Source organism: Trichoderma harzianum (genome assembly GCF_003025095.1).
Source record: "Trichoderma harzianum CBS 226.95 unplaced genomic scaffold M431scaffold_11, whole genome shotgun sequence".
NCBI lineage: Eukaryota > Fungi > Ascomycota > Sordariomycetes > Hypocreales > Hypocreaceae > Trichoderma > Trichoderma harzianum.
Window position 1 is genome coordinate 204,889 of NW_020209259.1, and position 13,524 is coordinate 218,412.

The 13,524-nt window shown below is 52.2% G+C and overlaps 8 protein-coding genes across 8 annotated transcripts; 4 read left to right on the plus strand and 4 right to left on the minus strand.

Moving 5' to 3' along the window:
• Nucleotides 1-144: 144 nt before the first annotated feature.
• Nucleotides 145-558, minus strand: M431DRAFT_510729 (hypothetical protein). Its single transcript, XM_024919531.1, has one exon. It carries the CDS (start codon nucleotides 528-530, stop codon nucleotides 312-314), a length of 219 nt encoding a protein of 72 aa, XP_024771248.1. The 5' UTR covers nucleotides 531-558; the 3' UTR covers nucleotides 145-311.
• A 1,037-nt stretch (nucleotides 559-1,595) lies between these two features.
• Nucleotides 1,596-2,110, minus strand: M431DRAFT_222578 (hypothetical protein). Its single transcript, XM_024913574.1, has one exon. It carries the CDS (start codon nucleotides 2,014-2,016, stop codon nucleotides 1,672-1,674), a length of 345 nt encoding a protein of 114 aa, XP_024771249.1. The 5' UTR covers nucleotides 2,017-2,110; the 3' UTR covers nucleotides 1,596-1,671.
• A 441-nt stretch (nucleotides 2,111-2,551) lies between these two features.
• Nucleotides 2,552-3,414, plus strand: M431DRAFT_222580 (hypothetical protein). The gene has a single exon (XM_024913575.1). It carries the CDS (start codon nucleotides 2,818-2,820, stop codon nucleotides 3,289-3,291), a length of 474 nt encoding a protein of 157 aa, XP_024771250.1. The 5' UTR covers nucleotides 2,552-2,817; the 3' UTR covers nucleotides 3,292-3,414.
• Nucleotides 3,415-4,323: 909 nt separating this feature from the next.
• Nucleotides 4,324-4,940, plus strand: M431DRAFT_222606 (hypothetical protein). The gene has a single exon (XM_024913577.1). It carries the CDS (start codon nucleotides 4,403-4,405, stop codon nucleotides 4,856-4,858), a length of 456 nt encoding a protein of 151 aa, XP_024771251.1. The 5' UTR covers nucleotides 4,324-4,402; the 3' UTR covers nucleotides 4,859-4,940.
• Nucleotides 4,941-5,291: 351 nt separating this feature from the next.
• M431DRAFT_222596 (hypothetical protein) lies at nucleotides 5,292-5,889 on the minus strand. Its single transcript, XM_024913576.1, has one exon. The coding sequence runs from the start codon at nucleotides 5,728-5,730 to the stop codon at nucleotides 5,305-5,307; it is 426 nt and encodes a 141-aa protein (XP_024771252.1). The 5' UTR covers nucleotides 5,731-5,889; the 3' UTR covers nucleotides 5,292-5,304.
• A 466-nt stretch (nucleotides 5,890-6,355) lies between these two features.
• M431DRAFT_497853 (hypothetical protein) lies at nucleotides 6,356-6,629 on the plus strand (the record flags this gene model as incomplete). The annotated part of the gene is made up of 2 exons (XM_024917641.1): nucleotides 6,356-6,475; nucleotides 6,531-6,629. 2 exons carry the CDS (start codon nucleotides 6,356-6,358, stop codon nucleotides 6,627-6,629), a joined length of 219 nt encoding a protein of 72 aa, XP_024771253.1.
• Nucleotides 6,630-8,197: 1,568 nt separating this feature from the next.
• M431DRAFT_484558 (hypothetical protein) lies at nucleotides 8,198-9,126 on the minus strand (the record flags this gene model as incomplete). The annotated part of the gene is made up of 3 exons (XM_024916209.1): nucleotides 8,198-8,317; nucleotides 8,435-8,783; nucleotides 8,894-9,126. The coding sequence occupies 3 exons, from the start codon at nucleotides 9,124-9,126 to the stop codon at nucleotides 8,198-8,200; spliced, it is 702 nt and encodes a 233-aa protein (XP_024771254.1).
• A 2,472-nt stretch (nucleotides 9,127-11,598) lies between these two features.
• M431DRAFT_510732 (hypothetical protein) lies at nucleotides 11,599-13,373 on the plus strand. The gene is made up of 4 exons (XM_024919532.1): nucleotides 11,599-12,336; nucleotides 12,434-12,605; nucleotides 12,663-12,810; nucleotides 12,884-13,373. Exons 1-4 carry the CDS (start codon nucleotides 12,003-12,005, stop codon nucleotides 13,211-13,213), a joined length of 984 nt encoding a protein of 327 aa, XP_024771255.1. The 5' UTR covers nucleotides 11,599-12,002; the 3' UTR covers nucleotides 13,214-13,373.
• Nucleotides 13,374-13,524: the final 151 nt, after the last annotated feature.

The window sequence follows — 13,524 nt, forward strand, 5'->3', positions numbered from 1 at the left end:
GAGGAAATAGAGGCGGCTCCGTATTCCGTACTCCGTACCTGGCCTGTACCTGTACGACGGCAAAAGCATGACCACTACTACAAAATAAGGTAGCACCTGTAAGCATACATGGGCAAGGGCATCACCAGCGATCTAATTAATTACAGATATGTGGTCGCGAGATGGTGGGGTCGGAGCACCAACATGACCTTAGCTTGCTCAGTACCCGCGCCTGTTCCTGTACTCTGTACCTGTTGCATTGGTTCCATGTTGGCGCAGTGGAGTCGAATCCAGGGCAAAAGACGAGGATGCTCGGGTAGACGAGGTGGGGTTTATTGCGTCTGCGGGTAGGTAACGGTACGGGGCGGCAGAGTACTCGATACAGTGAAATTATTGGCAGTTGGTGGACACGTTTCTGAAAGATGATAAGCGATGGCGAGAGATGATGAGACTGGCGATACGAAATATGGAGTACTGTCCTGTACAGGACAGGATAGGAGGGGGGAGGAAGAGAGAGCAGAAAAGACGACGCAAGTTGAAGCCGTTGCCATTGCCAGCAGCATCCCGCGTGAAATTGGGCAGGGCTGCGACCCAGAAAACGCACACGGGTTAAATAATGCAACCGTGACAGTTGATCATCACATCTTCACCTTTGTAGGCCTGGCATCTGCATGCCTTGGCGTATTCGTACCTTGTACTTGAAATTGTAGGGACACATGGGGCATTCGTACATAGGTATGTATGTATGTCCAACATGAGCCAAGGGGGCCGCGTCTAGAGTCGGGACTTGTGCGCTGCGCATTAATAATGGCAACGGTCGAGCACATGTGCGGCAGCGTGCTTGTTGGACCTGTATATTCCCGATTCGATACTGTCGTGTCATCAACACGGGCGCCACCGCCGTCTTTCTCGGCAGCGCCTCGTACCGTACTTTAGACGGCACCGCGCCTTCGTTTAGCCTGCGAACGGCCTCTGTGCATGCCCAATCGCAATGTCTTGAGACTTGTTAGTCGTGCTCGTAGGACTCGTAGGAGCTACGGAACCTTTCCGACATGTTCACCGAGTTGAAAAAACATCAATGTCAAGACGTTCTCGACCGCAGACTACTCATGTTCGGCAAACCAAACCCTTTCCCCCGTTGTGCCTGCAATCTATCAGGTTCTGGCCGGCAAATACGCAGCCCCTTGCCGGCAAAAGTGGCATTGATATCAACTGGTGCTCTGCGGTGCTGGTGTCTAGACTGTCGCAACATGGTGTTAGTTAGTATTACCCGTCGCTGACTGTTATGGAGTGCCGCTTGACACGAGGCGTCAGACTATCAGTCGACGTTTGAGCAGTGGCCCCCAAGCAACAGCACGATGCTCCATAAGCATGTTTTACCGGGTCATGACGATGCAGAGCTGCACCCACCTCCCGCTTCCGCATACAAGCCGTAATAGTCGGCATTCGATCCCATTTGCAAGTCGCCTTGCACAAGCCGGCTGTGATCCGCAGGCAGGCAGGCCTTTAGCAATCTTTCTGGTCGGGGTTTGCTCCTAGTGGCTTAGCATGTCTGTGCCGGCAGCCAATGCGGTCCCGCGGCCACCCCGGTCCATCTCTCAACATGTTTTCCCATCACCGCGGAACCCAGTTACACCACTTCTAGCTTGGGTACTCTGTACCTGTCATCGGCGCTGTGTGTTCCTGTTCGGACTAAAGGTTGTACAAAGACGCAGCCAGTACGAGTACAAAGGCATGGAGCGGTATATCCTGTAAAATTGGTCCCTGAGCAGGGAAAGGGCAGCCGCGTATGCAGCGGCACAGAGTGCGAAACGCTCGTGCTTTTCGCATTGATGAAATGGCCAAAGTTTGTGTGTGCGATGCTCGTATATCATCCATGTACGCGGCACGTGGTCCCGCTGTCCTGGGAGACAGGAGGAGTGCGTCTAAGAGCGCAATCGAGAAGAGAAAGAATAAGAAAAAAAAAAAATTAGTCGTGTAATACTCGTACCAGGGAACTGCGGCCGTCTCTGCCTTGGCCCCCCCTTTTGAGCACATGGTGCACGCCGCAGACTTGCAGCGAGTTTCATCGAGAGACTATACAACTAGTACCTGCACGGAGCGTTCGTAAAGTTCCCGACGACCGGGATCGCTTGTGGCTGAGGGGCGATAGCTGGATAAGATGTCTGATCCAAGATGTAGAATGATGGAGCTGGTCTTGCTGGATCTGGTAGCGCGGGAGATGCTAACAGCACGAAGCCCCTTGCCATGTCTGGAGTAACCCTTTGCGTGCTTTTACTCTTGTTTCGTCCCGCCAGACTTGGTCTTGGTCTTGTAATAGGTAGCTCGCATCAAGGCTTTGTTCGGAGTAGAGCATCATAGCATCGGTATTGCTTTTGCGACAGCGTCCTTGGCGATTGGCACGGCTGGGCCACATCGCTCGTCGCTCATCACCCATCACCCATCACCCATCGCACCCGCATGCCAGACGGCTACTATTGGGTCTCAGGGGTTATCTGAAAGGATCGTCGCGGGGGTTTGGGGTGAAGCTGCAGCAGACCGTCATCGTACTAGTAATCGCCGACAAGAAGAGTGGAGACGGACGGCATCACTCACCGTTGGAGCCCAATACCTACCAGCATCAATCGTCAGCTGTGCTGTGCGCTCGCGTACTCGTACAGGCAGATTTGCTTTGACGCCGCCTGTGTCGACGATGCTGCTGGTAAGCGCACATGTAATTCAACTCATTTCGGGCTCCGTAGAAGGAGTGCGGAGGCTAGAAATTCATCCGCCCCACGCAGAGCAGAGCAAAATGTGGCTCTCGTGAAGCTTGCCAAAATTGTGTCTTGCCCCCATCCCATGGTGCTTGGATATGATCCGTGTAAGTCACGGCCGCCACCTGCTTACCTCGAAGGCACTGTTACCATTCCCATTCCCTCTCTTCCAAGTTTTTTGTTGCTCCCACTCTGTCACTCCGTCTCTCTTTATGCCCCCATCCCGTCTCCGCTTCGGCCCTGTGTGTCCCGGGAGCAGTCGGCGCTGCGATTGAGATTTGATTTGCCTCAGCGGCAGCATGCATGCTTGGAAATGAAGGAGGCGCCTCGTCGATGCTGCTCTGTCGCAGAAGAACAGGCATGCGGGAAATCACGCGCTCAAAACGTACGACGGCAGAGCAAGTGGCCTCTTGGTGCATCATACGAGTATGTTTGTATGCAGTGCAGAAGTGGATTGCGTAGGCCAGTCTGGAGCCGTCCATTGATTGATTCCATGATCTGCGTGTCGTCCCAATCGTCTGTCCCAGCGAGCCAGGGAGCTAGCGAGGGAAAGCGGTAGGGCTCAGTCAATGGATTGCTTCGTACTTGTACCTGTAGGTAGGCGTAGGTGAGGGGCGGGTATTCTGTGCCTAGCTCCCAGGTTTGGGGCTTGGCAGGCTCGCAGGTAATTTGCAGACTGCCAGTTGAGTTCAGTACGGCAAGAGTAGGAATGCCAAAAAAAAAGAAAAGAGAAAAAAGGAACTAGAGGGGGGGAAATGTAATCCTGACTGATGTGCAATTTGATCACTCCTGTATTGCAGCGGCAAGTGGTACCTGCCACTACTAGCAACTTGGCAGAGTGAAGTGAGTACAAGTACGAGATACTTCTCTTGGTACCTTGTGATGTTGTGCCCCTCCAACCATGGATCCTTGTCTCTGGTTCTCGAACAGCGTCAGCAGGATTCTCTCATTTTTCCTTGTCCTTTCCTTTTTTTACCTCTTTTTCCTTTTGGTTGTTTCTTTTTTCACTTAAGCGAGCACCACAACTTGTGCGAGCGTGTGTGGGCAAAGAGACGAGACGCCAATTTGAAATTGCGACTGGCCAAACGGAAGCAAGAGAGATAGATCAGTTCCAGTCCCAACGCTCTTTTGCAGCATTGGGCATCCGGCCCTGCGCTGCCTTTTGCCGGCTAGCAGCAGTGCAGTCAACCCTCATTTGTTGGGCCCTGATGCCTCCAAGGCGGCTCCATGCACTTGGGACAGCAATGACACCAGGTGGCTTGCGCTGGTGCCGTTTGCTAGCACGACTAAAATCGAGAGTCTGCGATCCTAGATGCCGATGTCAGCACGTACAGTTGTTGCCCACCGAGCTGGGGCGGGACAAGGGCGGCGCGCTTGTGGTGCTGCTGGCCTGTGTCTGTGCGGTACCAGTGCATGTACGGACCACTACTGATACAGGGTGTACCTTGCCTACACAGCAAATTGATCTGGAATTGGATGGAGTGGTGCTGTCTTGTCTCATGGCAGCTTGAAGCCCTCATACGCCATCCATGGAAGTGCCCTGGCCTGCAAGATGAAGCGTCCACTCCCTTGTATATTAGTGGTGGTTGAGCTCAGCACCTCCACGTACCGGTAGCTGCGAATCAAATCACCACAAACTCCCTAGTACCTGGCCAGTACTTTAGGCCCTGATGCTAGCAACTGCTAGTGGGCTGCTCGTCCATCGTCCTGTCGGTAGCGTTGTTCCTCGACATGGAAACCGAGATCGCATCGTGGCCATTCGCGGTGCCCATTGGCCAGACTTGCAAGCAGCTTCATTGCAGTGTCCTAGCTGGGCAATTCGCGAGCCTGGTGGGGCTGGTACCGCGCAGGTACCGCCAAAGGTAGCTTGGCACTGCCTGTGCACGCTCAGCCAATCTAGGGTACATGCGGGTACGTTGAGTGTATTCACACCAAGACCACAGGCCAAGATGGGATGCTGTGCCGTACCTGCCCTCGCCTTCAGTTCGATATCCAGATACGATGTGATAAGATATCAATACGAGCAGCAGGCAAATCCATCCGCTGTCACATCTCCTCTCCTCTCCTCTCCCCTCCTCTACATTCCTCCTCCATGCCACCACGAGCTACAAAGTACTACGAGGTAAGCATCAAATCTCCCGTCCTCACTTCTCCTCCTCTCCTCTCCTCTCCCCCGCTAACGCTGCCCCTCCCTCTGGCCGGTTCTCGTCTCGACCCTTGCCTCACACCCCTTGTTCGAGTTGCGGGTGCTCCCAGCCCGGCTCAGCACCTCTGCTCTATTTGACGTACATGCAGCACCATGTTCGACGGGTGGCACAGGAGCTGTCCCGGCAGGCGGATGGCAGAAGCCATCGCATCGTGGCGTGCATGAACAAGACGACAGGCATCACGCAGCGCAAGTATGTACGAGTAGGACCTCAGACACACTCCCTACGCTTATGTGCGAACCACCTCCGGCAGTGCAAGCTGCTACTGTTACTGCACTCCGTACGGAGCAGAGAGCATCAATGCCGTGCAAGTTGGTACAGTACTGTACGCACAGGTAAGACTTGTGCTTGGCCAGCATCATGCGTCACGTTGCCAGAGACCAGCTCCCTTGCCTGGCCCTTGATACCAGGTTCCTGGACCGGTGCTGCCAATGGCAAAGCCGGTCCATGTCTGAATCGCTCCACGTCCTTGTCATCTGTCTCCAGGCCCGCACCCCTGACCCTGCCTTGTCCTGCCCTGCATTCCCTTGGATAGCTTTCTTTTTCTTTGCTGCTCCACCCAGCGCGCCTCTGCTGTCTGTCTGTCTCCGTCCCTCAAGCTCAAGAGCCGCCGCACGGCGCCGCTGCCCGCACACCCCCCCGGGCCACAGTACAGTACATCCATTACTTGTACTTGTTGCCAGTAGAGCCACCCCAGACGGACGAGGCACAGGTAGCAGTACTGCCAGGTACAAGGCCTGGCCGCCTTCAAGCGCCGCCGTGCTCAGTAGCGAGCAATGAGATGAGGGCATCGTCTCACAGCCGATATGACATGTCTGCTCCCACACTGCGGTGCGCCAACCCGGCAATCCCACCCCCAACACGCACCTCGAGACATCGCCTTGCCTGCCTCCCGATCAACGGACGGATAGCCATGGCCGCTGCCCGCATTAGCCCGTCTGCTACTAACACGACTAACAAGACACAAGGGCCTGGCCTGCTCTGCCTCTGCCGCCGCCCCCCAGTCTCTTTTCTAGCGCCATCGACTTGTCACCACAACTTTGTTCCTGAGAGCTAGCACTTGATACTACCAATCTGATTGCCCCCCGACCCGACCAGAAAACCATAATTCAATACATAAATGCCAATGAGCCCCCACACTTTGGCCTCGATCGATCAAACCAAGCCTCTCTCGATTCAATTGTCTTTGAGCCGTCCGTCGGGCCCTTCCCCCCTAGCCAACCCCACGTTGAATTCTCTGGACATATAATACGCCTATCTGCCCGGCCCCAACACCACCATCGTCTCGCTCGCCAACTACCACTCTTATACCCTACCATTACTTGCCATTACTTTTACTCTGCCATCACATTGGACTAGCCATTCACTTGATAACCACTTGTCATATATCTCTGCCTCTCTAGACACTCACCAGCCATGTGCCTCTCACACACTCTTCGTGGCATCCAAGCCCCCATCCTCCCGCTTCTGCCGGAACACCCAGTTCCTTCACAGCCTTCCGCTATGCCTAACGGCATCATTATGTTGGGACCTAAGGTCAGAAAATGTTCTTGGATCCAATAGTCAATGCATCTATGCTAACTTTGAGTAGGTCCCTGGCACAAGATGCCCAACCTGTGCCCTAGATGGCAAGGAGGTCTGGGTTATCCCGGGCCGATGCTGCGGCTATTGCGGTACCCCATGTGACTGAACATCATACTTTATATGCGTGAGTTGAGCATATCACGAGTATCCTAGAGCCAGCCCACTAACTCTCCTTTTCCAGATCGCCAACTACAAAACAAACAAAAACAAAAGAGTCACCTGCTTTCAAGCAGACGGCGTTATTGGAATGGCAGAACACCACAAACCTTTTTTTCTCTTTGATCGAGATATACGCCTTCTCTACTTCAAAATGGGAATATCGACAAATCCTTTATGGGCACCCTTTTTTCAGCTCTCAAGGCACCCGGGTCCGTTGGGGCATTACGTCAAATCGAATCACGGACGAGGTGCAGCTAGCACGAGTGGACGTCATCTTTCCCACCTTTCCTGCTCTCATCCCCCCCCTTTCCTTTGCAGTTGTTGCCTTTATATTGTCTCTTTCCTTTTAAAACAAGAGAGAAAAAAGACGTCATGAGTGGACAGAACGGTCAGTACGGGTTTAGTTCCATGTTCAAAGGGCGGAGTCTGGAAGGCTATGGGAAAACACAAAATTCTGGGCTTTTTTTCTCCTTTGTTTTCTTGCTTTTCTTTTTTGGTTCCTTTTCCTTGTTTTTGGTCTGGGCAAATTATTTTGGTACGAGCACCAGAGCTAGCGAACCCTTGTGCGTGGGTGCTCTGCCTGGGGAATCGGGCGCTTTCTTGATACCAGCATGTTTTATGTGTAAATTAGATGTAGCATGTACACTAATATTTGACGATCTTACGAAACCATTCTTGTCTTGAGATTTTTTTCATTGTGCACCTGGTCTCGTGATGTGTTGGGCACAAGTATGTCAAACATGGAACCGCTTGGACGCGATGAACCAATTGCCCGATACAATTGCTCTTTGTATGCAAGGAGAGCAAAATCACGACGCTGTTTCCAACATGCAAGGATGATGCGTTTCACAGACCTATGGTCGAATGCATCGACGCATGCGCAGAAAAAAAAAAATTTGCACTGACACCCCGTATGACGTGGGGGTTTGGGGGAAGAAGGAGGTGCTGCTGCCGCTTGTACTATGGAAGCCGTGCGAAGTTCCATGCGAGACATGGGCCTCTGGCGCCGGGTATTGAATGACGAATTTCCGGTCATGGAGCTAAAGCTGTCAAGGTGGCATGCTGCACGATGTAATTCGCCAGATGGGCCAGATGCAGCGTGCTCCTTCGGTATCACAGTAAGTAAGGTATGAGGGAGTGTACTTACTACTGTAGGGAGGTAGGTGAATAGGAGGTATGATGCTACCAAGCATTTAGTCAGACATGGAAAATGCTGACCTCTCACATATGGGCAGACTGAGCTGTGCAAAAGAAGCCCAGAAGAAAGGGGAATCGGCGCATCGTTTGCTCTTCTGATACTAGTGGTACCGTCGGAATACACGGGTCTGAATTCCGCATCAAATGAGCCGGCTAATCTGTAGCTGGCGGCATTGCAGACTGGACCGACTCGAAACAGACGGCTGGCAAGATTCATGGGAAGATGACATTTGCGAGGGGGGCCCAGACCCGGGGAGGACACTAAGTGGCTTTTTTTTACTGTGTGTCTAGAAAGCGTAGAGACCAAAGACCGACAGGTCATGTTCCCACCCCAGTCAAATTGACATGTCTTGCCTCTTCTAGGCCGCTACAGGTCGCCCAGGGGCGGCCATCTTGTGACCTCTTGACGAGTTTGAACTGCTGGCGCGCCGGAGACGTCTGATGCGTACAGTAATCACGACACTAACGATTCGTGAGTGTCTGGGCCGGGCCATGAGCTGGGCGCGGTTTGGCGTTGAGGAGAGATGAGGCTGAAGGGGCACACCCAGGACTGACCTCAGCTCGTCGATGACGCTTTGTCTTGCCGCTGCCATGGCCCCTGCCGTTTCGCATCTGGCATTCCCGGATCTCTGGGTCCTGGGAGCCTTCTTGCGAGCAATCGAGGTTCCAACTGTACGGAGCAGCTGTAGGTGCGGCTGTATAAATTGCGTATGCAGATTGACTATGGCTAGCGCTTAGTTTTCCGACCAGCCGGGTCTCAGCTGAGCCGCTGACAGCACTGCCGGGCTGGATTAGCTTTGGTGATGGAGCACTGTTACGTCTCCTGTGCTTGCGTGTGCCTCCGGCGGGATATCGAGGCTGTTTGAGCCATGTGAAGCGGCCATCCCGTACGAGAGCGCCACCGCTGCGGACCTAGTTGATAGCAGTTGTCTCAAAACATGACATCTCTGTCCCCGGGCGACTAACGACCGACCAACCCCCAGCCTAACCCCGAGACAGCCTTGGGATACCCACCAGACAGGCAAGGCAATGAAATGAGGCGAACCTGCAGCAGCCGATCGCTTATGGGGAGAGATCGCATGTTGCTCTACCAATGACCTGCTCCAGCACCCACCCAATTGGGTACTACCGCTACGACTAGCAGCAGCAACAGCAGCAAAGTCTCCGAGACAGGCCACGGCGGGGTAGACGCACGCACTCCTCTTGCTGAATCCGCGGCGGTGACCGCTGTTTTGCAGATATCTCATGACGGATTGGGTGAGTGTGGACAAGGGGAGACGTTTTGGGGAGGGGGCCAACGGGGAATGCAATGCAGGGACCACTGACCGCCAACAGGAGACCCAGTGGTGTGTCTGGTCAATGCTTTTGGTCGCCGCTGGCACCGACAGATAGTCTGGGTCACTGGACCGCACTAGCTGCAGGCCAATATGCCGACGAGATGGAAAATTACCAGCTAGCCGGGTCCTAAGTGCTGCGACAAGGCATGGGTGTTGGATGTAAGGGGGAAAGCTTGGACGTCATGCAAGAGCCGGGTTGGGTGGTTTGTCCTGACGCTGGTCGAGGGCTCGATTTTGGTCCATTGGATTCGAGCCACTGCCTGTTTTCCTTTTTGTTAGTGACGGGTCGATTTACGAGATACTAGTTTCGGGCTTTGAGAGTGGGCTACCGTGAGCTATTCCCCGAAGTGAGATGGCGGCCACAGCCGCAGGTTCCAGAATGTGTGGTGTGTGAATATGAAATCGCTTGTAGATTGTGTGGATTGTGCGTCAAGGAAAAATTCATTTTGGCATTTTTGATGCCGAGAAGCTCTCATCTCTCAGATCTGATTCCTTCTGTCTTGCTGTCATTTCTCACGTGCCTACTCCTTATTAGTCAATGTAACTCGAGCAGGGGTGTGCTGATGCAGTTGCTGCTTAACCAACTCCAAAGAGTGAATTTACCTGTCTATACGGAGTGCGTCTGCATGGATCGGCAAACAAAAGGGAGAAGACAAGAACACGGGACAACCGGGGAATGCAAGGATCCCGGAGAATGAGGATTCGAGTCTTAGTGGCCCGGAAAGTGTGCGTTGGTAAGGCGCTAATGACGAGTGAAAAAGGGATTAAGATTCGACAAAAGGGGTGAAAGCAAGTGATGGCTCGTAATCTCGTGGTGTCAGGTAAAGGTAAAGCTCAAGGATGTCCTGCAGGGTTAATATGTATGAAGAGGAGAATGATGGGTGAAGAAAAGAGATGGAATAAGAATATTAAATGATACGAGAAGGTTGGAAATCATCAAGTGAGTGGTGGGAAGGTGTAGCGGGAAGGTGCAATGTGCTCTTGCCACAAGTTGTAGATTCAATGTTCTGTAGGTGCCTCGGGCAAACTTGGCACTTCGTTGAGACCGGAAATATTCGTAGAGCTTCATTATTTTCTTTTCAGCTTGATCTTTCGACAATATCTACTTTTCTGCTAATAAAGCTTTTTATCTATTTATCTTCATTCTGTTGGGATTATCATATCAACGTTTGCTTATCCAAATTGTAGGTATCCAGGGCTATGGGAGATATAATGCTTACCTAGATCTCTACAATGTTAACGTAAGTGAACGAGCCAGGAATTGGATCGATACACCTCTAATGTACTGAAAAGGTGCGGTGGTATCCAGTAAACAGCAATGTCACATATGACACCTTCCAAGTCCATCTGGATGATGAAGTAGATGGTATCAGAGAAGCCAGTGGCTTAGATTAAGCTGTATCCGGACAGCTCAGCGTTTTTTTTTTTTTTGCAGCAGCTACACTACTCTGTAGCAGAGAGACCCGGGTAGTATACGTCACAATCAACCTCAGCATGATTACACGGAGGCCTTTATCCGTCGGAAACTGCATTAATCAACACGATCAAGGAAGCAAGTTTGTCAAGGGACTGGTATATAGCGGCTATTGACTAACAGCCAATGCAGGAGACATGAGAACGCTACAAGACTCCCCTAATCTTTGGCCAAAGAGATGGATAATGCGGAAGTCAACAATCGCATTGTCTTTGGCGTCATGAATAGCGGACCTGATACGTGTTTTCCCAAAAAGGGTGACTGGACACTTCCTCTCATACAGCTCCAATCACAATGGACAATTTGTGGCCTTACAATCGTCTGGAAAGGGTACATGAGACGACATGTTTGAGAAGATGACGCCGAGTTTGGCTTCTGCTTTGATAGTGAGATCCAGACAGTCTATGACGACTCGTTTCTGTCTCCGTCCACGCGACATTTGTCTCTTAAGGATCCAGAGCTGAAAACGCGACAGTCACGCGGTGGTCGACACATAATGGTGCGTTATGAAGGCTGTACATCTATATATTAAACATAAACTGCTACCAGAGACTGGGCAATCGACCCGGCATGATGCCCTGCTTCCGATGCCATGGAGGTGACAAGGTGGTGAACAGGATGGACAGTAAGTACTTTGACTGATGCTAAAACCTACGTTTGACTATTGGATTCATTGTACTTACTTTTACGTTCTTGGCTGTCCGCTTGGTTCTCATGAAGCCATTGGATGGGCTAGTTGAGAGAGAACGACCGTGTGGGGTGAACACAATATCGGAAGCTTCTCTTGAGCCCATGTTTGGGAATATCGCAGCGCAAGTCACTTTTCCCACGAGTGTCAACATGGTATTGGATGAATGGCATTCACACCACTACCATGTATGGCTTCTACGTCTTGTGCCGTCTCTGTTCTCTGATGCTCAAGTTGCAATATCCTGACATCACCGGGCTAACAGTTGGCCCAAACCCCGCCCCCACCTTCGACCTCGGCCTCTAAGCTTCTCGTAAGCTCTGCGACAGCTCCAAGCCTCCACTTGGAGCTTGACAAGGACGCATACATGAGAGCCCATTTGCTTACGAATTGATTATGCAGGCACTATCCGAGTGCGTGTAGGAGCTTGAACTGCTTGGAAATACGTCAGCACTTGACTGACGTTGCCATGAGCCGTGGATGAAGCAATCAATGATTCGCGACGATTGACAACACCCAACGACACCAATACCAGCATCAAGCACCCAGCCAACAGCATCTTTCCTGGCGGACATTGCAGCCCAACTACAGTACTCACTTGTCCGGCCCGAACCGCGCAGTTTCATGAAGCATCTCTGCCGTCTCTCCTCTACGTCTACGTCTGCCTCTATCGCTGGTCCCCGCAGCAACCTCCACAGCAGCCCCTCCACGTTCAACCCATCCCACCCACAACTCCAGACCTGCTGTCAGCTTCAACCTCTGCTTCAATCTCAACCCAAATCTCAACACCATCGCCATTACCATCGCCAATCCGCAGTAACTGCAGCCCAAACCCGCATCATGTCTACCATGCCCGCTTCCCACGGCCACAGCGCCGCCTGTTGCAACATTCCTCCTATCGTATCCAAGGGATACCAGGCCAAAGGCTCGTATGAGGAAATCGGCGGCTACAAGACGTGTAAGTTTCTCATGATCACTATCCGACGCACATGACCACAGCCCTCCCAGTGAAGAGTCCTTGTCGCTGAGCCCATTTGCCTGTTCTGCTTTTCTAGATGTCACTGGCCCCGCCGACGCTACCAAGGCCATCGTCGTCATCTTCGACATCTTTGGCTACTTTGACCAGACCGTCCAGGGAGCCGACATCCTGGCCTATGGCGATGACCACCACAAGTACAAGGTGTTCATGCCCGACTGGTTCAAGGGCAAGCCTTGCCCTATTGAATAGTAAGTCACCTGAGCAGTTGCATTCTGAAAAAGAACGACTGACCTGACCTCTCCCAGCTACCCTCCTGATACCCCAGAGAAGCAGGAGGCTCTGGGCAAGTTCTTTGGCGAGTTCCCGCCTCCCAAGATTGCCGGCTATGTGCCCGACTATGTGGATGGTGTCAAGGCCCACAGTCCGTCTGTTTCCAAGCTGGCCTTGCTAGGGGTAAGTCTATCAACACACTGCTTGTATCTGTCATGCTGCTTGATACTGATGTTTTTTTGTTGCGAAATAAAAGTACTGCTGGGGCGGTAAAGTTGTTGCTCTCACAGTCAAGGCACCAACAAACGCCTTCGTTGCCGCGGCCTCGGCTCACCCCGCCATGGTCGACCCTGCTGATGCCGAAGGCCTCACCATCCCCTTTGCCCTTCTGGCATCTGGAGATGAGACCCCAGAGGACGTCAAGAAGTTTGAGGAGAATCTCAAGGTGCCCCACCATGTCGAGACGTTTGCCGACCAGATCCACGGCTGGATGGCGGCGCGTTCTGACCTGAACAACGAGCGGGTCAAGGCTGAGTATGAGAGAGGCTACAAGACGCTCTTGGAATTTTTTGGCAAGCACGTGTAAGGGGAGAAGAGTAAAAGTTTGAATCATGTGTAATCGCTACTTGTAAGCAAATGCAAATGAGAATGAGATGAATGAATGAAACCGCAGCAGAAGGTTACCCATCAATGATGCCCCTTTCTGCCTCTTGACGCTGTTGTATAGTGGTACTCTTGTAAGGGACGGATATAATAGCCAAGATTGCAGCGGAGATGCTCACTATAGAACCATACTTATGAAGAATGGTTTATAGAGCTTTTACTTTGCGAATAGTAGGCACACCCAGCCGCCCATGACTGAGACCAATGGGTGATGAGATTCAAGCCATAAAGCAT